The sequence below is a fragment of the Pygoscelis adeliae genome, unplaced genomic scaffold (genome assembly GCF_000699105.1).
Source record: "Pygoscelis adeliae isolate BGI_AS28 unplaced genomic scaffold, ASM69910v1 Scaffold24, whole genome shotgun sequence".
In the NCBI taxonomy this organism is placed as follows: domain Eukaryota; kingdom Metazoa; phylum Chordata; class Aves; order Sphenisciformes; family Spheniscidae; genus Pygoscelis; species Pygoscelis adeliae.
The window spans coordinates 4,840,627-4,865,331 of record NW_008824806.1 but is presented as its reverse complement, the minus strand read 5'-3'; the positions used below and the strand labels follow the sequence as shown (position 1 = coordinate 4,865,331).

The 24,705-nt window shown below is 35.5% G+C and overlaps 1 protein-coding gene across 1 annotated transcript in view; it reads right to left on the bottom strand.

Annotated features, from left to right (window-relative positions):
- TAPT1 (transmembrane anterior posterior transformation 1) overlaps window positions 1-24,705 on the bottom strand; it is a 46,448-nt gene that overhangs the window by 9,015 nt on the left and 12,728 nt on the right. Inside the window, exons 4-12 of the mRNA XM_009324087.1 lie at window positions 16,293-16,455; window positions 12,047-12,182; window positions 11,088-11,185; window positions 10,861-10,930; window positions 6,351-6,431; window positions 5,367-5,476; window positions 3,721-3,780; window positions 2,254-2,322; window positions 689-765 (exon numbers count right to left, since the gene is read on the bottom strand). Coding sequence (XP_009322362.1) covers window positions 689-765; window positions 2,254-2,322; window positions 3,721-3,780; window positions 5,367-5,476; window positions 6,351-6,431; window positions 10,861-10,930; window positions 11,088-11,185; window positions 12,047-12,182; window positions 16,293-16,455 — 864 coding nt within the window. The remainder of the gene's footprint in view (window positions 1-688; window positions 766-2,253; window positions 2,323-3,720; window positions 3,781-5,366; window positions 5,477-6,350; window positions 6,432-10,860; window positions 10,931-11,087; window positions 11,186-12,046; window positions 12,183-16,292; window positions 16,456-24,705) is intronic.

Sequence of the window (24,705 nt, the reverse complement as noted above, 5' to 3'; positions counted from 1 at the left end):
GGGGGCAGGGAGGAGTGAGCGAGCAGATGTGTGGTACTCAGTTGCCAACTGAGGTTAAACCACAACAGTATCGACTGTTGAGAAGTTAAGGATAACACAAGTATAAACTGACTTGGCAGTGAAGGGATACTTGCAAATTACTGGTTTTGAAAAACAAATTGCCACAAGACATTATATTCCTTAGCTAAGATTACTTACTGACCCCACCCCTCCCAGAAAGTTGAGCCTTGCATTTACTTTTTTTTTCATATAGCAGTTTCCTAACACAAAGAAACCTTGCATTTAACTACCAGAGAAGAATTCGTGATCTGCTCAGAGCACTTAAACTGTTTATTTTTGCTGGCATATTGAATCTTTCGTTCTTTTCACATAAAGTTTAATTCCTTAGAATTCAATTTCCCCTTTTATGCAGAAGTATGGTACTTGTCTGTCATAAACTCTTTCAATCATTTTTCCATTAGTTCTTTTCATTACTGAAGTTACTTATTGAGGGCTATAATCCCCCAGTGCAGTTACAGTACTTAGGGACCAATCTGCACTCTCAGTTTATGAGCGTAAGTGTTTTACATTTATGTTGTACTGAACATAAACTGTGTTTACACTTACACCTAGCAGTATCAAAAGAAGCTTTTTTCACATATCTGATCAAATAATGGTAAATACTTTTCAATTGCGTGCATTTACTTACCCACAGTAGAACAGCACAACACAAACATAAGCTAAGACTCCTTGTACTTTTATTGAGCTTGTTACCACTCTGATGAGCTGTTTTAAGGATAAAAGTTAAACAGTTAAAACATAGCACACAATTATTAATGGAATATTTTAACAGACATTTCTCATTTGGTAAATTCAAGACAAAAGTAGAAACATTTACATTAATAGAAATTTATTTTAATGTTCCCCTTGGTAGTGCTAACTGTTCAAGATTTTGGTCTGAATAAGTATTATACTAACACCTAGTTGCAACTTCGCTAAAACTACAGTCTGATAATGTTTCTTTCACCACCGACTTCTGCATAAAATAACAAGCAAAGAAAACCTCCCCCAAAAGTCAAGGGCTGGAAACTGAGTTAACAATTTTTGAGGAAAAAGTCAAGACATGCTGATGCAGTAAAACAGAATCAGTGTTTCACACTATGCTAACATGTTGAATACAAAATTGCTTTGTTGACTAGGCATATGAATCCCAAATTTCAGTAACAAATGATCCTGAAATCTCAGTTTTACTTCAGTATTTCACAGTCAGGGTTCCAAGTTAGCAAAGCACTTCAGTTTGTTTTAAACCTATTAGTGTCCAGGATATCATACCAGAACACAATTAACTTGAAAAAAGCATTTCAATTGAATTCTCACTGGACGTACTTTACTTAGTTGTAAAAGAAATCATGATTATGATCATAGTTGTTTTGGTTTTTTTTGTTTTTTAAATCCTGGATAAAAACTAGGCAAAGCCTGTCAATAGTATTTTCCCCATCTGTATGGGAGAACATTACATTTAAAAGTTAATTCATACTGATATTCTTCCAGGAAAATTTATGAATTAGCATCTTTGCTGGCAAAGCAAGAATACATTCCCAGTATCATAACTACTGCTTGTCTACATGTGTGTATGGGGAAAGTCAGAGCAGCTATTTACAGAAAACATTCTGCAATAGTTAGTTCAGAACAGACAGCATGTGGACACAATTCCAATAATGAAGTGATTCATTTTATAGCAGCATGTCCATGCAACAGAGTCAACTATTTCAGAATCATGTATTCTACAACAGCTCAGAAGCTCAGTGCCCCATGTAAAAGAAAATTTAGTCATTAAGCATACCATTACAGGGACGACCACAAGGACTCCTATGAAAAACTAAAAAAACCCTAGTACACTACTGCTAACCTTCTCACAACCAGCTGCTTTGACTGTTCCGAATGAATGAAGAGGATAATTGCCAAAAGGAATAAATGTTTAATAAGCACAGATGTAGTTTAATCCCACTGCTACAATTCAAGTGCTTATAAATTCTATAAAATTAATACTCAATTTTCTATGGAAGGCTGATAAACAGTAACACATTTGTGAAGTCATAATTAGTATGTGATACAGGTTATACAGAATGCTAACTCAACCTTGCAGCATCATTTCAGTAACTTAAGGTAATCATTTCATCCTCAAAACATCTAAATGAGCTAGCTATCTCACAGACGTATATTCCCAAAGTGAGATCTTACTGACAGAAAATCAAGAGGAAAGATACTACTTACTAAAACGGCCAGTGGAAGAGGAATGAAACCCATTCTTCTGGAAACCGAATCACTATAATCTGTATATGCCTAGGAAAAAAAGAGGAAGAATAATGAACTATTTATGCAGAGGAATGAGCTTATTTTAGCTTGGCACATCCTCTAGATAAGAATTAATCTCTGCTAACAAACACTGTACTGGTATAAAGTGTACCTATTCACATTTTGAAATTCAAATGCAGTAGCTGTACCCTTGGACAGAAATGTAATACTACCATGACCAGTAAGATTAGCTTCAGTGTTCTAAATCAAGAGCAACTGGAATATAATACAAATCTCTAAATCAAGAGCAATTAGGACACCGAATCCAAATGCGCTATGATATTTCATCTGTACATTATTACTAGCTTAGAGACCTTTTTGTATTAATTTGACTTTGATCCTCAAATACCATACAGAAAAACCCATAACAGGGATAAAAGAACAATTATCCATCACACCAGCAATTTTAAATCATTCTACAAACTTCTATAATTAGCTTCAGGACAATTGTGGTAAAATCATTTTGAAAATATGTTTACATTTGAACTCTCAAAACACAACTACTTTGCATGACAGCTTTCATGCACTATTGAACGTCATGCCAAAGTTAGTGCCTATATGATGCTACCTCATTTTCCACAGAGGATCCTTAGGAAAAGTAATGGAGTTTTCAGAACTAATAAACTGGTTTTTTAATTAACAAATTATTAATAATTAATTATTTGTAACTGAAAGTGTCTAACTTCTTTATGAGGTATAACTACTGCAGTCCTAGCAATAGCTATTAAACATGCCCAAGAAAACTACATAAATTATTATAATAAAGTTCATTTAATAGTTAGAGCACTCATCCAGAGCACTCACTAATAGTTAAGAGACTCATCCAGGACAGGTGTGCTGTAAATAGCCTTCCAAAAAACAGTACTGATGAAAAACACAAGCAGTCTGTGCATCCTGTAAATACCCATGCCACAACAGTAACATGCACGGTACAAACATCCCTATACATCTGTGCACGCTGTCTGTGAAGAAGTAATATAAATTCTTAATGAATACTGTATTTTGATCCAACATAGTTAAAATAAAGCAAGAAGAACAGTAATTTAAAATTATCTCAAGAACATCTTGTTAAGCTTACTTACTTCCCGTATTTCTCAAAAACGTCAAAGTTTTTACAACCATCCCCTGACTATAAGCGTATTTGGAAGAGAATTCTCAACAATATATTAAATAAAGCCCAAACTGACGTGAACAACTGGATAAAAATAAGAATATAAATCACAAGGAAATATTCCTGTTATCTCTTATTAAAAAAAGCAGAGTAGAATTTTAGTGCTGTAGGAGTGTAACAGTTCTGTATGTATTTCTTTAAGTATTTGTTCCAATATCCCCCCCATAGCAATTACATTAGTTAATACAAGAAAATGTGTGTATTTTCAGGCTTACATTTTTCTGTCGACTGCTAACAAGGTCAAATGCAAGACTGGCTCGGTATTCACTGTAGACCTGGAAAAAATCCAGCACGTTGGATGTGTGATTAATTTGTTATCACGCTTTATAGAAGTAATGGAGATTTTAATAAAATATTTCTATAAAAATATTATAAATACTTATGCACAGGCTGAAGGAGTCAAACCCAGTTTTTCTGAGGTCTAATTGCACCCTTCAACAGATGAGCCTATATTTCTGTGATAAAGTAACTTGTGTCTATCTACAAACAACACTATGCTATGTTTTAGGAATTGAATGAGACTTTATAGAGCATTTACTGAATTTGAGAATAGTCAGAAACAAAGAGAAATCACGTTTACTTTTTTCCTACCGTTCAGAATTTGTTTAAGCTACATGAAAGTTAGCACTGGGATCAAATTAAACAAATGAGAGGGCTTACTTATACTAAGCAAGCGATCCCATGAAAAAAAGCAAATTGTATCAGAAGATGAATGAAGCTTTTCTTTCTCTTTAAAACAGTTCTGCATATTAAGACAGAAAAGCATCTGTTTTAAGGATAAGTGGCAGGGCAACTTGCACTGCAGGTGTTCGAAACTTCTGAGAAAGTCTGACCTAGCAACCATAAATCTTTAGAATTTCATACAAAAAATAAAGTTTGTTAAATAAATCTTGCAAAACTGTCACTCACTAGCCCCCATCCTCCAGCTGTTTCAGCACACTGAAGCATGCTACATTTTTTGCTATCATGACCTCATTATTGCTCTTTTCCACACACTCTATATGAAAGTAGGGCATGCATAAATGCCTCTGGCATAAGGGAGCTTATTAAGTACATCTATTAAACTTGTTTCTACACTGCACAATGTAGTTACTTTAGAGATGCTGAAAGAGATAGCACTTCCAAGTTCTGATTTCATTTCCTGAAAAGTGGTTTTAACAGTGAAAAAACACCAACTCTTCACAAATTTATCAAGTGCATTTGAATTCACACAACATGCAAGACAAATGGCCAACGTATCATGCCGCAACACACAAAAAGTAACCTCACCTACTACTTTAAAAGAAGGACTGCATAATATATATGGCCTAAGAATTTTCAGGAGTGGGAAACTAACACAACCTACTTCATATTAGTGCTCCAGGGACAGTGGAAAAATATGTCTCTGATTTCAGATTCCACCTTTAACACACATGCAAGAACAGAGATTCAGCAGCCTGACAATATCTGTTTTTCCCAAAGACTGAATTTTAACCTATAATCCATTCTGTTAGGAAAAGGTACAAGCTCTGTCTAGACTGTAGAACAAGTAACCTTCTGTCAATTTAACTAGTGATCGCTTCACAAAATGATCTGCCAGTTATGTGAATTGTAGTCATTATGTGAACTGTTATACAACACTTTCAATAATTTATGGATCTGGAACCACTAATTTAGAAGCAGAGATGTGTATTCCACATTATAAAGATCCTCAGAAGTATATTGTATCAGGGAGTTACCAAGCTTTCCCAAATTATATCCTATATATGAAAATAACAATTTTTACATTTTCTGCACTGGAATAAGTTTTAATATTTAAAAAATATTAGCAAAATAAACTACAACTTAAAATAGCACTCAGCATTCCAAACAGGATACCTACATCTGCTGTGATGTCATTGAATTTTGTTATAAAAGCATGTTTCACAATATCCACCGCAATTTCTGAAGCAACCACCATGCAAACATCTGGGAATAACACCCAAAGATGATCTGAAAGTTGGGAAGAAACAAGTTAGGCTGTTTAATTTGATGCCAGTATACAAAACAAAAATTACAACACACTTGCTCAACAGTGAAAAATCCTCAAGAGTCTGGAGAGTCTGTGGCTTTACATCATCACTCAGCATGTAGTGTGAAAGTTCTCGTTTATTCCATTGCTGTTCTAGAAACTTATCAGTACTATACAATCACACCACAATTAGGATCAGGTTCTAAAGCCTTTACTTCAAAGCTTTATCTCTAACTAGGAAGACAACCTTTGCATGTACTAGATAGATGTTCAGTATGTATGAGGAATAGACAGAGCACCTGTGGTTTTAGGTGCTTAAGGTAAAATTTAGACAGACTGGTAACATTCAAGCAAAACACACCACACAGATTGGGGCTCAAAATTATTAAAACGAAGTTTTAATAAAATAAAATCCAAATTTTACTCAATATTTATTCAATATGGTATTAAAATTCTAAGTATAATCAATATTAAATTATGAATGGAAAATTTTACATAATCTTCTATCAAATTTCAATCTCACTAGCCTCACAAAATAAAATTCTCTAGGGGATCCTTCATCTTCAATGGACTCCAAGGAAAGGGAAGGGCTGGAAAGAAATCATTCAAGACACTACTTGAAACATAACTATGTATGTTTGTAGCATAAGCGGATACTTCTAGCAGAAAGGATAGAGTCACTCTTACAAGAAAGCCAGAAAGACAAGAATGTAAGGTATTTGAAAAATTAAGATTCCTCAATTAAATGCCCTAGTTACCCTTATCTTTCAGATTGAGGAGAGAAGCAAAAGATACAGTTGTTGATAGCACAGGAATTTGTCATTTTGTATTTAATTTTTCTGTTAGTTTACTCACCTGGATTCCATGAGAACTGTTCCATATTTCTTAGACATACAATTAGTAGCAGCACATAATTGGTGAACCTCTCCTTTATATCTAGTTAAAAAAAAAAAAAGCTGTCAACTCCAAAGAAAGGAAGGATGTTTCTAGGACAGCACTGCATCTAGTATGGACTAGCATAATTAGTTAGCCAACATCCCAAACAATTGATTACTGAACTCATTCAGGAAGGACCTGAAGTCTGAAGAACTTAGGTACTTTGCAGTGGTAACTAACAAGAAGGGCAGTGAGATCCCAGGAACAGAGATATGGAAGTGGCACTTCTATTCACCTGGGTAGAAAATAGAAAATAGTCTTTAGAACACCTATTTCCTTCCAGATTTCCTGACACATCATGCAGGAATCCTTAATCAGGAAGGAAAAAATAATTTTGATCATGTTAATCCCACTGTTTATAAGCGTGGATCAAAAGCTGGTTATAAATCATAGTGTGTAAGAAGTGAAACAAGATCTTTTGGTTTACATCTCAGCAAATCCTAAGTAGCTCTAGTGACAACTACTGCTTCACAAGTGACCAGAGCACAAGAAAGGATCAAAGACTGAACAAGGAATCATCTTAAACGTACTCCTGCCCCCAAATCCCTCATCCTTAAAATGAACAACTGGACTAGAGTAATGGTATTAAAATGGTATTAAAAAAACTAAAGACACATGAGAAAGCAGTTTGAATTCCAGAGATCAAAGGTAAAAATAAAGGCTGTTCAGTATTTTGATCACAGCCAAAGAGACTGATAAATTGGGAACAAAGCAGAAAGAACAGAACTAGGAAAAAAAAAAAGAGTAAGAAATTATAAAGAAAAAAACCCTGAAGTTCCTAAAGCTTCAGAATAAATGTTAAATTTTTGAGACAAGAGACTTAAAAAACAAGGAATAATCTGGCCAAACAGCCAACTGAAGCAAATAACGTAATGCACTGCTCCTAATGTACTTCTTCATATGAGGTACAATTGTGTTTTGTGAAAAATTTAGTTTAGAGCACAGCTCGAAATTAAAATAAGACATTTAAAAGCATAAAGGAAAGCAGCATGCTGGGCTTTCAACAATGATGAAAGAGCTTCTCTTCATAATTTTGGTCTCCTCGTTCACTAATCCTGAACCCTACAAAATTAGCTTACAGATATCTATCTCAAAAAGAGAATATACTATTTAAATTTAGGGAAATATTTCTTCCTGCTACAACAAATATAAGGTTTTATGTCTTCTGTATAGAAGTCTTTTCCAACGGCCACAGTGTTTAGATTACCTGGGTGTACATAAATTTCCTAGTAAAAGTCAGGATGACAATGTGAAAGTAGTTTTGCTGCAGCTGACAAATCAAAGCTGCAGGAGCCGATACGGTTGAAATCACAGATTCTGTAGCTGCAATCTCAAGCAGTTACACAAACCCAAAGATCTTTGTTGACCTCCTGCGCCTAAAAGATAACAGGTGTGGTTTTATTAGATAACCGTGTAACCGATGTGTATCTCATGGTCTGTTCAATTAGTTTTTATGTAGATGATTCACAGTCCTTTTCATCCTGAAGTTTTAATGAATTAGCTGCTATAGCAGAATTTTAAATGGCCATACAAAGGTGAGAAGTATCACTGACTCCACTGACACTAAGTCCAGAACTGGAAATACTGGGAAAAATAGCACAGCCACACATCAGCTTGCTATCCACAAGCCAGTGCTGAGCACAATGCCAAGTGAAAATGACTTCATGACTTCCAGATCTAAACTGGTAGCTTGGTGGCACTTCGTATCCTGGTGTCTTACTATATAGTGCCTTCAATACCATGCAGAGCTCTGCAAGGTATTTCAATACACGATACAGGACATGTCTTAGAAAGTACAACTGAAACAGTTCATTTCTGTTTTCACGCTTCTATTCACAAGATTATTTGCTTTTGAATTCTATTTGTAGCAACTTCTCTTGATCACAGTGTCTACTCTTGAAGTCATTGACACCTCACTTTTCTGCTAGTTCATATTTTTCTTTTGATTAACATGTTAAATGGGAGTTTCACCTACTCACGAGAAGTTCCTCAGATGCCTGAGATTGACCTTATTTCTTCCCCCCAAGAATTAGTATATTTAGCTTCTGTGTACTAATCAGTACCTTTTCACTGAATTTAAACCACAGGTTTGAGACAACAGTAATATTTTGAGCAGAGCCCCAGAAAAGGTGGGGCAAGGGGAAATCCATTCAGTCTGTCTAAGCTTAATCAGCTACTGTTGCCATTGTTGCCCTACAGCAGAGACTGCAGACCTGAGAAAACAGCTGGAAGAAACAGAAAGGTGGGAAATACATGGGGGAACCTATATTTAGTGCTTTATTTTAGCAGTTTAGTTCAGTCCAGGCATGCAGTTTAAGCATATCATGTTCTAGGATGCACAAAGCACTCCAAAGGCTGGCTACTGAAAGCTCAGTCCACAGGACCAGACTAGCCTAGTTCCAGAGATAGGATATAGCATTGGCATAGCATGCCAACCCAAGACCCACCACCATTTCAGCTGCAGGAAACAGAATATTTAAAGGATAAAGTTATTAGAATACATGAACTGAAGCAATACTGATCCATCCTTACTGAAGCTGTGATGCAATAAAGCTGTTCCAAGTTCAAAAGACGTGAAAATCTCTTCTAAAAACCTGTCTACGTTATTTAACTATGAGAAGAAAGACACTGCTATTTATAACCATACTGAGAAGTGGTTCCAGAAGTTACCTGCTTGAAGGGAATAAATTAGCTTGTTTTGTGCACTCTTCAATGTATGTACTCACCTGCTTCCATCCCTACATGGTACAATGAATGGCATCACTTTTTCCACCAAGTGATAAAGTGAAACCTAATATTGCTATTATGGCTCTTCAATAGTAATGTTTAGCAATAAAACATTGATATACATTTCTTCTAGCATACTATTGCAGGTGCTTTTTATGGAGGAAATTACTAGCCATTCCTAACAGCAGTCCCTGATTTATTTCAACATTTGAATCAAGAAAGAGGCCTTGCCTTTCAGTAGGAGAGCTAGGTGCGTACTTGTAACTATTTTCTACAAGTATTGTGATCAATGAGAGAACATTTAAGAAAACTCATCTATATTTTCTGTCAATATTTAGTAAACATCACTTTTAGATATTCTCACTGTAAAGTTAAATACATTTAATTTAAAAAAAATTAAGTATTTAAATCTTGGAACCAAAAATACATACTATTAGTACAGAATAAACAGCTTATCAAGCCGGCTGGGAAGATTTTTTTTTTGGGGGGGGTTTAAGAACTTCTATGAGGTAGATTAAAATTTAGTCCTAATTCTTCTGTTACGTACTATAGTTAAGATTTTATGTAAATAGTCTTTCATCCAAAGCATCACAAAACAATTGCCATTTAAGATTTGCATGTAATATCATTGCAGTTTGCAGATGAATTAGACAAAAATCACATCAATAGCCAGAATTCAAAACCTGAAGCAAGCCTGTTGAAAGTTTAACTCTTTATAAAAAAAATTCCAAATCGTCTGTTTTTAAATAAGTAGCTGCATTTTTTTTTAACCTATTGGACATTTGAGTTCTCTGGTTTAAAAAAACCAGGAGTTGGATAGAAAAAATACATTCTATTTTGTTTGCTTATCTATATAAAAAGCTTTGACCAAAAAAAATTCACATGCACAAAATAACAGAAACAAATGTGTTCAAAGATCAGAAAATATTACAAGCAAAGAAGCTATAGTACAACCTTAAAGTGCAATCTCTCCTATTAGTTTTGAAACCAAGAATTCAACAAATATTTCAGATGGCTGATATCGGCATTAGAAAGAACCTCCATCAAAGGATACCTGTAACAGCTTCTCCTCTCAAGACACACTGAGTAAGAGTTCCCAAATTTCATATTAAGCAGCAACACAGTTAAGAAGTGCCAGATGCATAACATGTTTCCTAAGTACCCTCTACTATTATCTTGCTGGCATGTCAAAAGTTACAGTCATCTCTGGTATTCCCTTCGTAAGCCAGCTACTTCATCGTTACATTCTTTGGGGGGGTGGTGTGTGTGTGTGAGTATTTCAAGATCCATCCCCACAACTGCCAAACAACATGCATTATGAGATCACTGTCAACACAGCGCACTACAAAGTCAACTTTTTGAAAACATAGAAGACTTCAGAGACTTTGAAGCATGGATATTTTGAATACCATAATTTAAATCTGAAATTTGTATTCAATAACAACTTTAGCACACAGCCAATAGGTTGTTTTAGCACCTCAAATAAAAACTAGCCATTTATGGAAAAACAGCGTTCCTGGAAGTGGAATTCCAGTTTTGTCCTACTGAACCAAACAGTAATAGGGGAGATGAGGAATTCAAGTCAGAACGCTCAACTTCACGAAGGTAAAGCTGTTTTAACAACAAAATTAAATAAATGAAAAAATTAAAAAAATCAGCCTCTCACTTCACATTTTCTCCTGATTAGCACAGCTATACTTACCACTGTTTGACATTTGAAAAAGATTGTTCTTCTCAAACTTCTTGAAAACACTTCCTTTTATTTCAACGAACTGCAATTTTTAAAAATAGCTAGTTAGTTTTTATTGATTAAAAACTGATATAAATAAATCAGACAATCAAATAATATGCAAATAGACATATGATACACACAAGATGAAAGATGCTGAAAAAAATTAGGGTAGCTATATAATAAAGCTACATACTTACATTATTGGACATCATGATGGTAAGCAGCGATTTATTGTGGGAGTTGAAGGCCACATTAAGGGTTGTTGCTTGAACCATTATAAGAATAGCATGCAGGACTAGATAGCAGGGTTAAGGAAGCTATCTAGTTTTTTAGAAATAATTTTTCTGCACAACAGTACTGAACAGCACCAAAAGTCACATTTCCTATTTTGTTTCCAAAGTTTAATAAAAAAGTTTGTCTCCCTGTCAGCTAGATTTACAGCAAGACAGTGTACTTAAACCTATGTAATGTACCCACAGTGCTTTGTAGCATGTAATAATTATGTTAATTTTTCTTGTTCTGAAAGAGCCCAACGACATTAATCAGGAGAAACAGCAATACAACCTGGAGGAAAAATCTGAGATAAAATTAGCCTGAAGATTTCAGAGAAAACGGGAAAATACAAGAATTCTAAATTCATCACCACATCTATGGGACTACATATCTCTTTACAGATCATTTTCATCAGTTCACTGTAAGGTTACTTCACACTAAACTCATTTGCACCTGAATATGCATAAGTTTATCCCTTCATTTCAAGAAAATGTTTTCAAGCCAGGTGTTTGTAACATTCCACTAAATAAACCCCCACTGTCTTCAAGACTCTGTGACCCAAAATACTCAAACACAAATCAGAAATCAAAGTTTTCATGAACTATCCAATTACTGTTTTTCATTTTACTACACATTAGGTATTAAAAAAAGCTGTCTACTACTCACTGGTATACCATTAGGAAGGGTTTTTTTAAAGCAGGTTAAAAGGTTTTTTTCATTCATTTTAAAAACCTGGTGTACTGGCAATCTTACTTTGAAAGTAACGGAACACTGATTTAGCAACACTATCAATTTTTCAAATATATTCAACTAAAATAATGCAGAGCAATTACTGTGTAATTTAATTTAGAAAATTTTGCAATTTGTTGAAGAAAAAGGATACAGACATACAGCACTGCCATGAAGAAGTGAGGAATCACACCTATGTGAGCTCTTTTTCTTTCCTTAGGTTCTGTAGCTGTCCAGTAAAGAGCATCCAAAATATCTTGCCCAAATGAAGAAAACAGACGATCAGCCACCTAAACAAGAACAACTTTTTACTGCCTTAAAGCAATATTTTTCTCACAGACACTTGAATATGCTACCGCAAGTACAGCTCAACCTAAAAAAAGTTTCACATATTCATCACTCTCCATCTCTTGTTCATTCCATTTCCACTCTGGATTTCACAGTGATACTGTTCCTTTGCAGCTTACCTTCCTTCAGCCTTGAGGCTTTATGGCCTCAAGTTGCGCCAGGGGAGGTTTAGATTGGATGTGAGGAAAAATTTCTTTACTGAAAGAGTGGTTAAACATTGGAACAGGCTGCCCAGGGAAGTGGTTGAGTCACCATCCCTGGAGGTATTTAAAAGACGGGTAGATGAGGCGCTTAGGGACATGGTTTAGTGGGCGTGGTGGTGTTGGGTTGACGGTTGGACTCGATGATCTTAGAGGTCTCTTCCAACCTTAATGATTCTGTGATTCTACGATTCCCTCTCAAATTTACTATCCCCTTTTCAACAGTATTTACAATATATAACCATGTAGTGTTATCTTAGATGCTTCCTTGGAAGACATCCAAGTACAGTTCAACCTTCAGCCTTTGATAAAGCAGTATCATGTTGCACCAAACTATCCTAAATGTTTTTTCCCATCACTCTGGGTTTAATAAGGGAAAAAAAATAATGAAAAGTGAATTTCAAATGCGTGATAGGGAGCAACATCAGCTTACAGGTACAAAAAGGACTGAAATGAGATTTGGCTGTACTGTTTCCTTACATCTTGGAATAAAGTACATACTCAATACAAATCTCTGCATAAAGCAGAATTCAAAATTAAAAGTACTATAACACAATAGCAAGTGATCAAGAGGGACTAGAAATTCTGCCAAAAAGGGAAAATTGGTTTGAAAAAAAACTACAAACATCTGAAGTATAACCCAAAGAATATATGCACAAGTAGGAAAAAAAAACCACCTAGCATTAATCTGAAAGATAGGAAAAACATGGACAGCAATCTGAGCTTGTAATTCAATACCACAGCAAGAAAGGTCACGTGGAGTTCCACCAGTTCTCAACACTTCATCATCAGCAAGCATGTAAAACTGAAGATCATTACAAGGAAAGACTTTTCTTCTGCCTATACACTACAGTTCAGTGATTTTTAAAACTAAGCTGCACAGGACAACGAAAATAGCACTTCAAAAATTAAATTCAGTATCACAAGGCACATGTCTGGCTAAAAAAAAAAAAGAGGTATCTTTAATTGCTTACTAACTCAACAAAACGGAAATAGTTAAATATGAAAAACTGATTATGTCTACTTAAAGACAACTGATGCTTCCTCTTACTGTCTTTCTGTAAGACAACAATTTGGGACATGTTAAAACAACATGTAGCAATATAGAACTAGGTGCACAATGTACCTGCAAATATTGAGCCATACCTATTAACTAGAAAAGTTCTTGGGACAACATAAGTAAACCTAGATTTGGGATAATTTCCTGACTTTGTTAAAGAGTTCAAAACGTAAAGATTCTGAAGGCAGAGAAGTCATATACTTTAACTTACTCAAGCCAACATTTATTGAAGTTTCCTGAAATACGAAGGCTGAATTAAAACAAATTTTTACTGGATGTCTCAAGTAAACTGTACTATATGCTACTCTTTAAGCATCACCTATGAAATAAAACGAACAAAACCATGAGCTGATGAATTATCATAAATCTGAAGTTCAAAAACCCATCAGTTTGAGAGATATTTACAGTGGTATTGTTTTCGGCTTTTAAATTTTGTAAATTAAGGTGCTTTGCATTATTTGGTTCCTGCTCATTGTGATGACCCATTGAGTAATTACACCTGGTGTAGTAACACCAACTACAGAATGCTTAGAGTTTGGTAAGTTTTTGTTCACAATATTGTGAGGGTTTTAACAGAGAATATGGTGGCTTTGCTTTCCTTTTTATTTAAGCAATCCTTGTTTCTTAGCTGAGAGGACAGAAAATATTAAAACCCACCACACAATATTGTTGCTTGCTTTTCCAAATATGACTTACCTAAACCCTACATGCCGGCTCCAGGCTCCAGCAGAATTCCATGGTGAGTGCTGTCACCAGCGTAACGCACACTGGGGCTTCACAAGGAGCAGGAGCCGGTGGGTCTGAATCTAAAAAAGAAAAGTGTCATTTAAGCCAAACGTGCTGAATGCTCCCCTTAGGCTGTCTATCTGGAGCATTCAGCACATAATTTGCAGATTTTGCATTCCTCATATCTGTCCAGGACAATATTCCCTGGACTTGTCAACAGCCGAAAACATTAGGACATTGTAAACATCTCTGTTGCTCAGCGATTTAACTAAATTAAAAAGATATTCCTATTTAGACAACTTGTGCAAATATAAAGTTTATTACTTAAAAAAAGCATATTTAACAGTTCTTTAAAAAGCATTACTTGCATTAGTAGCAAAGACCTATAACAAAATTCACCGAAGTAGTCTAAGCAAGCCAATATTCACACTATTGAAAGCTGACTATCAACCAAGTCTTTCAGTGGGATCCTGTGACATTTTCTGCCAATACTGCGGCTGCAATCTACCACAGTAAAAAAGCCCCCTAAAAAACATGCTTGGCATGTTGGGTTTCATGAGACACCATGGAAATTAAATACCATTTCCAACTTCAAAGTCTAATGTAATTTTTCTAATAACTATGAGTGGTAACAGACTTCCCCCTTTCCTAAAAAAAAAAAAAACTCAGGCAGTGCTTCTTAGTTGAGACACACTTTTGGTTCTGCCAAACGTAGCAAAGAAACTTGACTCTTCTCCTCTTCATTCAAAATGGAATGGCACATGGCTTCCAACTCCCAGCAAACACTGCAGTCTCTCTTCAAACTACATGGTAAGCACATAGTGCTGTACTTTCTCAGCTTTAGAGAATTAACTTGAAGTAGTCTTGAAATAGAGAAATTACTATTTTGAGCACATGGATTTATTTAGTAGGTGATAATCTCTCACAGATTATGGAACTGTATATGGATGAATATTTCCCAACACAACTAAAATCCACATAGTAACTCGGTGCCAATTTAATATTTGTACATGTCTTTCAGCAAATCTAAAAATCAAAGGAAACAAAACCCTATGAATAAACAACTGAGGTGGCTTGTGTGATATTTATTTCACTTATTTCACTTAGGATAATGAAGTGTATTCCTTATTCAATATTTTAATATTTTATGAGGAAAGAACAAACGTCTTTAGACAAAATATTCAGATTTTGCACAAAGTGTAGCCCTGCTTTAGCAGTCTTCAAACAAAGGTACAACAGATGTTCAAACAAGGATGAATGTTATTCAGAGATCCCAGAATCCTAAAAGAGTAACTCTCGTGTACAAAGCTCTGACTGAGTCCTTTTAAGAGGTTGTATTCCTAATATGTCCTGTATTTGTATGATGGAGATAAGATTGTAGCTATGAAAACATTATTTACTTTGTGAATCATTGATCATAGAAGTGCAATTAAAAATCTCCCGCTTTACATTAATAACAAAACAGAAACAATTTTTTCCCCTGGAATTTCTCTTTATCTTACCTCCCAAAACAGAATTTGCTTTTCTTGTTTCACTATATTCATTCAACTTACTGTTTATGTACTCAGGCTTTTGTCTGCTAGCCAGGACTGAGACAGGTTAAGCAGTAACACGAGTCCTTGCATACAAGGAAAGCTATACTTCCATAACAAAGAATTAAAAACCAAATTCCATGTCTTCTACGATCTTCCTTCTCTGTTCTCTCTCAGGGTCTTATCACTATTTCAAATCAATAGTTTCTACTTTTCTCAATGAGTTCAAAACCTCATTCATTCCACTTCCTGCATTTCAGTTTAAGACATTTCTTCCTCCATTTCCAGTTCTCAATTTTTTTTCAACTAAATTGATTAATGAGCTCCAGAAACTAGGCAATATGAAACAGTATCTACAAAACTTATTTTTCATGAACTTGTCTGCTTCACTGCATCTAGGCTTATTATCATGGGTGTGTGCACATTTGTGAGAATACGAGATGTGCCATATTTTAAGTACAAATACTGTAATACAACAATATTTCAGATAGTCTGAAAAAAGCATGCTTGATATTCTGATGCCAACATTCTTACCTCAAGCATGTTATAGATGATGTAGAGCTTTATGACAGACTGTCCCCTTATCAGATGATACATCATAGAGTAGTCAACATAGTGCATCATGAAGTAGCAGATGACCAATATAACTCCTTTGAGAATGTCACATACCTGAGCAGGTTGTAGCAAACGTCTATCACTGAAACACAAAGGGCAAAAAGTTCCACTAAATGTCATATACCCACAAAATACAAATGTTACTGAGTCAATAGGAATTTACAGAAGCTGTTAATCAAGGGTATATTTTAATGTAGTTTATTACTGCCCCTTCCCCTGCCCTTCACTCCGATGTATAACAAACACCATGACCATGATACACATTTATAGCTCATGCTCCTGATCAGGACCACATTCTCTTATCTGCCACATCCGTTTAATTAAAATACTGTATTTGTTGGGTAAGAGCTCCCACTTGTTAAGAGCCTTCCACATGCATGCCCTTTGGTTTTGTATTTTTCTCTCTTCCAGCCAATTCTACTTATCATTTTGACTTCCTCAGTTACAGAAATTGTATTTGCTATAACCAAAAAGAAATGAAGCAGTCATCTTCAATTTCAGTATAATGAACCAGATGCTGAGGAACAGGTTCTAAACGCAATTTCTGTATCTTCTTTTAGCTCTAAGCTCTGCAGCAGTAAATGCAAACAATTAGGCATCAGAGCTTGAGGTTGATCTTGAACTAATGCAGAAGTTTTCTATCTACCCAGAAAACTAAATGAATCATTACACAATTTCATCCTATAAACTAAAACTACAGGAAGAAAATAGCTTTACCTCAACTGGCACAATAGCAGCTATAAGCATAATGAAATTGCAAGGCAGTATTTACTTGTCTATTTACTTAGTTTAGTATTAATAGGATGCAAAGCATTTAAAAAGCCTTCAAATTAAATCAAAAGGTTGAGAATTAAATATCAAAAATAATTTCTATTACATGTATTTATTTTTAATATACTCTGAAAGGCTTTTGCAGAAGTTAACGTTTCACAAAAGTCGGAACTGATTAGCAGAATGCAAATTATGAATTTTCATTTTCTGTATTCTTAAATCATTAGGTTATCCAGAGATTAGACAATGCTCCCATAAACTGGTAACATGTTTAGAAAAAAAAATTAGAGTAAGTTGATAAAAAATTCATGCTGTTTTTAAAAAAAGATCCAAGAGTTACTTATGACCTCTGGGAGTCAAGATGTTCTACAGACAAGTCAAAAAATCCCAGCTACCTGACTCATTCTATTTAAATACAACATCAGAGCTAGAGTGTTATACTTTGGGTTTCTTTGTTGTCTTCCATTCAGAAGAAAAAAAGCCCTGAAGACACTCCCAGCACCACACAGTGTCATTCTATAATGGGCAAATAGATCATGCTCATTCTAGGAGTATGAGCGAGAAAGCTTCCCGAACTCTCAGATTTGCAGTATTACACTTTGAACAGAGAGCTCGTTTTATTATAATTTTTACTGCATAATCTGTATTAAAATTAATTATATTCTGAATAATAGAATTCAACCTGGTCCAGAACACCAGAACTGCTTAAAGTGGCTTTCTCACCCTACGAGACATTTTCTTGCTCTCAGAAGTCATCCAGTAACAGTAACCACGTGACATTTTATTTCAGACTAAGTCCTTCACAAAAAGCCTCAGTGCTTCCCCCCCCCCCCCCCCCCCCGCCCCGGAATTGATTTTAACTGAAAAAACCAATTAAAAATCTTAAAGAAAACTGAAAGTGTCCATTTTCCAGCACATCCAGTATTTGCCTGCTGCTTAAAGAACCTATGACTATGCCCTTGCATGACATGCACACAAAAATGCACCCTCTCCAAGCCGTAAAATTACATTTTGGAAGTTTATTGCCCTATTATAACTAAATCTGACTTAAATGACTATACTTACTTAAATATATTAGCATATATTGAAACATTTATAGGATTTAAGCAAGCCCATGATTATGATTACCACTCATACGCTGAGTGACACAGCATGTTCCTTTTCCTCCAACCTATTTAAATTTTGGAAGTGTACTCGGAGTCATTTCAGTACAAGTCCCCCAGCCACAAGTCCTCCATACTCCACAATACAGATTGGGATAAAGTGGTAAAGGTATTATTACTCCACAACACTAATGCCAGGTCTTAGCATTTGAAAAAGAGAATAAGAATTTGTTACTCAGAAGATTAGCATCTTCATTCTTCCAGCCAACACCTACCTTATCATTAGAGAAGTATGAGTACCTGGTAGAGAAAAACCTGACCAGCAAAAGAGACAACCACTTCAAAAGTCTGTGTTTTAAAAGTTTGGCAAGGTACCAATTTTTACAATGGGATGGTCTCTCGTTGAAATGCACTAGTAAGCAGAACCTGTTCATGAAGTTTCTGAAGCAGTCCAGAAGGATTCTCACGGAAAAAGGCTTTGATGTCCATGAATCAATACAGACTGAAAATTATCATGTTAAAGGTTTTCTGGCTTACAAATAACTTCAAAGATGCTCAACCACCAGTACAGTCACAAGTCACAGTTATTCTGTACTGTTAACCCACCACTCTTCTGCTTGTGTTGATTTTCATCAGTATGACTACACCCATTTGAGTAAAACCAACTCAGGAGAAGCCCATGTAAAAGCCGACAGCAACCACCACAGGGGAATACCAACTCTAAGAACAGATTACACACAATCAAGAGCACAACTGTTCTTCTAAAGGTGGTTTCAACTCTGGAAACTACTCAGGAGAATAACGCCATATAAAGGTACATGCAAACTGGCACACAGCATCGAATCCACTGGAAAGATGAATATATTTTGAGAATGTGCTGGGTACAGAACAAACTGAGTATCACTACGATTCAGTTCAAAGGCTGCCCAAAACGGTCAGATCAACTACACTTGATTGCTGTGCCTTACAGGAATTAAGCTTTTGTAATAGAGTACATTCAAATAATGTTTTTAGAGAATTTTACCTCTCAAAGTGACTTGGATTTAGTTTCTCAGTAGTCTGTATATCTAGAAAAAAAACTGTCATAAATACTCCATTTTTTTCCTGACGTTTTAACTAAAAATACACTCTATTAATGTTCTATTCGAAGTTGTGCAATACCTTCTTGTGCTTCTCATCCGCATGAGCAGAGGAACCAACAGTAATGCTGTGACAACTTCTTCAAAACATATCTTTAAAAAAAGTCGCAAAAATATCCTCACAGTTTCAATTTACTCAGTTTGATGACAGAAGAGCTGCCAGCATCTCTAACCCCTAGTCAGTACAAGGGATTATTGCAAAGGCTGAGTACAAAAAACTGCTTTCTAGAAAGTGGAAAGAGTAAGAAGATCCTGACATTTAAAATATATTCTAGTGTTCTTTCATTGTACACTAAGACAGACCCCTTCATACTGACTAGGCAAGTAACCTATGGTCTACAACTAACATGTTTCTGATTGAGAGAGATTAACCATGACTGCTGCAATAAAAGTACTTTTGTGGATTTATTGCAGTAGAATCCTCTTCTGCTCTGGCTAATAACATTTACAAAAGGATTTTGAGGTGTGGCTCTGAATATAATACAGGATAGGGATAATTATTTCCTACAAAGACAAGGAAATCAAGTAAATGGATTAAGTCTAATGATTTGTCACCTTTTGGCAAATACACAGAACTAACTGCAAAGCCTGCAGTTATGAAATGATGTAGTCAGTGTTCGGTGAGAACTGGACATTGCAGTTTTAGTATGTGACCAGGCTTACATTGGTTCAATCTGTATTTGTCACCAATCATTCCTGTCCTTCACATCAAACTGTTTAATACATATAAACACACACTGGCTGATGTGATTTTATGCCTGTCAAAGTCTTCGCTCACCCATTACACACATTACATTTTCTGCATTCATTTTTCTCAATATATGTTTCTACTTATTGTCTCCAGTAACTACTCAGTGCCAACACTGGAAAGTACTTTCAGAACAGTCTTGAGCATCAACTAATCAGACCTCATGATTAATACAAATATAGTACAAATGCATAGTACTGTATTCATCCCGCACCATGAGTACTACAGAATCTCAAAAGAACAAAGAAAAAAGCTGGTATCAGCCAAGCTATGACAACTATACAAAGGTCAAGAAACAAACAAGAAATACATAGCATAGTGCTGATATTACTTTCAACATCTCATTTGAAAGTAGGGAGCCAAGAGGTAAGAACTACGCAATACTGAGCTACTGTACAACTCTAGAAACCATTGAACAGAGATATGAGAAGTTGAAACAGCTTAGCTCGTTTCAAAAGACACTATTTTTTTTTACAGTTGTGCATGAAGTGTGACAGAACACAGAGGGAAAGATTTCACACAAAAATTAGTCATGGGTGTTTTTTCTCATGAGTGAGAAAAGGAGAACAACAAATATAAGATAGTTGTTATGCTCTTTTTTTATATTTAATCATTCTGGTTACAAAACAGCAAGCAGTAGAATCTTTCTATAGAAATCAGTTGGTCTTTTCCTTCAAAGCTATCCCAGGCATAAAGAGATGCTGCAGAAGTGAATTAAATATTAACACTTCCCTGGCTTTAGCAAACTCTGCTCTTAAAAGACAGTATCATGAGTACCAAGACGCAGTTCCTCTAATATCCTACTGGATTCCAGAAATAACATTATGTGAATTGTTCCACAATTTGGCTGATTGCACAGCTGAATATAATTTAAATTACAAATTTCACATCTCATAAACCAGTAGATATGCAGATTCAGGGCATTTGGACTGTCCTTCAAATGCACCTTATTAAGATACATGACTTCTGTCTTTTCACCTAATTATTTTCTGCCATTATTCCATTATTACTTCTAACATTTTTGCTAGAAGTCATGCTCTCCAAGACGCTCTCTGCAGAATTTTACAAGTGATTTCATTATGCTAAGCCTCAAGTTCTCACGTTTAGCTGTACAGACTAGACTACCAAGGAATCAAATTTTTAAATTAAACTTCTTCAAACATCAAAGTACCTTAATAGTAAAGAGTAAGGCTTATCCATTCTTTCTATTATCCGCTACAGAAAATCTTGCATTGCTTTACTATTACTACCGCTGAATACACCGAGTTGTTTAAACATAGGATGATCCTTCAATCTGCATGAATTCAGAGTGAAAATCCAAGCATTCCTCTACAGATAAACTCTCTCACCCCCCCGCCCCGGAATTGATTTTAACTGAAAAAACCAATTAAAAATCTTAAAGAAAACTGAAAGTGTCCATTTTCCAGCACATCCAGTATTTGCCTGCTGCTTAAAGAACCTATGACTATGCCCTTGCATGACATGCACACAAAAATGCACCCTCTCAAAGCCGTAAAATTACATTTTGGAAGTTTATTGCCCTATTATAACTAAATCTGACTTAAATGACTATACTTACTTAAATATATTAGCATATATTGAAACATTTATAGGATTTAAGCAAGCCCATGATTATGATTACCACTCATACGCTGAGTGACACAGCATGTTCCTTTTCCTCCAACCTATTTAAATTTTGGAAGTGTACTCGGAGTCATTTCAGTACAAGTCCCCCAGCCACAAGTCCCCCATACTCCACAATACAGATTGGGATAAAGTGGTAAAGGTATTATTACTCCACAACACTAATGCCAGGTCTTAGCATTTGAAAAAGAGAATAAGAATTTGTTACTCAGAAGATTAGCATCTTCATTCTTCCAGCCAACACCTACCTTATCATTAGAGAAGTATGAGTACCTGGTAGAGAAAAACCTGACCAGCAAAAGAGACAACCACTTCAAAAGTCTGTGTTTTAAAAGTTTGGCAAGGTACCAATTTTTACAATGGGATGGTCTCTTGTTGAAATGCACTAGTAAGCAGAACCTGTTCATGAAGTTTCTGAAGCAGTCCAGAAGGATTCTCACAGAAAAAGGCTTTGATGTCCATGAATCAATACAGACTGAAAATTATCATGTTAAAGGTTTTCTGGCTTACAAATAACTTCAAAGATGCTCAACCACCAGTACAGTCACAAGTCACAGTTATTCTGTACTGTTAACCCACCACTCTTCTGCTTGTGTTGATTTTCATCAGTATGACTACACCCATTTGAGTAAAACCAACTCAGGAGAAGCCCATGTAAAAGCCGACAGCAACCACCACAGGGGAATACCAACTCTAAGAACAGATTACACACAATCAAGAGCACAACTGTTCTTCTAAAGGTGGTTTCAACTCTGGAAACTACTCAGGAGAATAACGCCATATGAAGGTACATGCAAACTTGCACACAGCATCGAATCCACTGGAAAGATGAATATATTTTGAGAATGTGCTGGGTACAGAACAAACTGAGTATCACTACGATTCAGTTCAAAGGCTGCCCAAAACGGTCAGATCAACTACACTTGATTGCTGTGCCTTACAGGAATTAAGCTTTTGTAATAGAGTACATTCAAATAATGTTTTTAGAGAATTTTACCTCTCAAAGTGACTTGGATTTAGTTTCTCAGTAGTCTGTATATCTAGAAAAAAAACTGTCATAAATACTCCATTTTTTTCCTGACGTTTTAACTAAAAATACACTCTATTAATGTTCTATTCGAAGTTGTGCAATACCTTCTTGTGCTTCTCATCCGCATGAGCAGAGGAACCAACAGTAATGCTGTGACAACTTCTTCAAAACATATCTTTAAAAAAAGTCGCAAAAATATCCTCACAGTTTCAATTTACTCAGTTTGATGACAGAAGAGCTGCCAGCATCTCTAACCCCTAGTCAGTACAAGGGATTATTGCAAAGGCTGAGTACAAAAAACTGCTTTCTAGAAAGTGGAAAGAGTAAGAAGATCCTGACATTTAAAATATATTCTAGTGTTCTTTCATTGTACACTAAGACAGACCCCTTCATACTGACTAGGCAAGTAACCTATGGTCTACAACTAACATGTTTCTGATTGAGAGAGATTAACCATGACTGCTGCAATAAAAGTACTTTTGTGGATTTATTGCAGTAGAATCCTCTTCTGTTCTGGCTAATAACATTTACAAAAGGATTTTGAGGTGTGGCTCTGAATATAATACAGGATAGGGATAATTATTTCCTACAAAGACAAGGAAATCAAGTAAATGGATTAAGTCTAATGATTTGTCACCTTTTGGCAAATACACAGAACTAACTGCAAAGCCTGCAGTTATGAAATGATGTAGTCAGTGTTCGGTGAGAACTAGACATTGCAGTTTTGGTATGTGACCAGGCTTACATTGGTTCAATCTGTATTTGTCACCAATCATTCCTGTCCTTCGCATCAAACTGTTTAATACATATAAACACACACTGGCTGATGTGATTTTATGCCTGTCAAAGTCTTCGCTCACCCATTACACACATTACATTTTCTGCATTCATTTTTCTCAATATATGTTTCTACTTATTGTCTCCAGTAACTACTCAGTGCCAACACTGGAAAGTACTTTCAGAACAGTCTTGAGCATCAACTAATCAGACCTCATGATTAATATAACATACAAATGCATAGTACTGTATTCATCCCGCACCATGAGTACTACAGAATCTCAAAAGAACAAAGAAAAAAGCTGGTATCAGCCAAGCTATGACAACTATACAAAGGTCAAGAAACAAACAAGAAATACATAGCATAGTGCTGATATTACTTTCAACATCTCATTTGAAAGTAGGGAGCCAAGAGGTAAGAACTACGCAATACTGAGCTACTGTACAACTCTAGAAACCATTGAACAGAGATATGAGAAGTTGAAACAGCTTAGCTCGTTTCAAAAGACACTATTTTTTTTTACAGTTGTGCATGAAGTGTGACAGAACACAGAGGGAAAGATTTCACACAAAAATTAGTCATGGGTGTTTTTTCTCATGAGTGAGAAAAGGAGAACAACAAATATAAGATAGTTGTTATGCTCTTTTTTTATATTTAATCATTCTGGTTACAAAACAGCAAGCAGTAGAATCTTTCTATAGAAATCAGTTGGTCTTTTCCTTCAAAGCTATCCCAGGCATAAAGAGATGCTGCAGAAGTGAATTAAATATTAACACTTCCCTGGCTTTAGCAAACTCTGCTCTTAAAAGACAGTATCATGAGTACCAAGACGCAGTTCCTCTAATATCCTACTGGATTCCAGAAATAACGTTATGTGAATTGTTCCACAATTTGGCTGATTGCACAGCTGAATATAATTTAAATTACAAATTTCACATCTCATAAACCAGTAGATATGCAGATTCAGGGCATTTGGACTGTCCTTCAAATGCACCTTATTAAGATACATGACTTCTGTCTTTTCACCTAATTATTTTCTGCCATTATTCCATTATTACTTCTAACATTTTTGCTAGAAGTCATGCTCTCCAAGACGCTCTCTGCAGAATTTTACAAGTG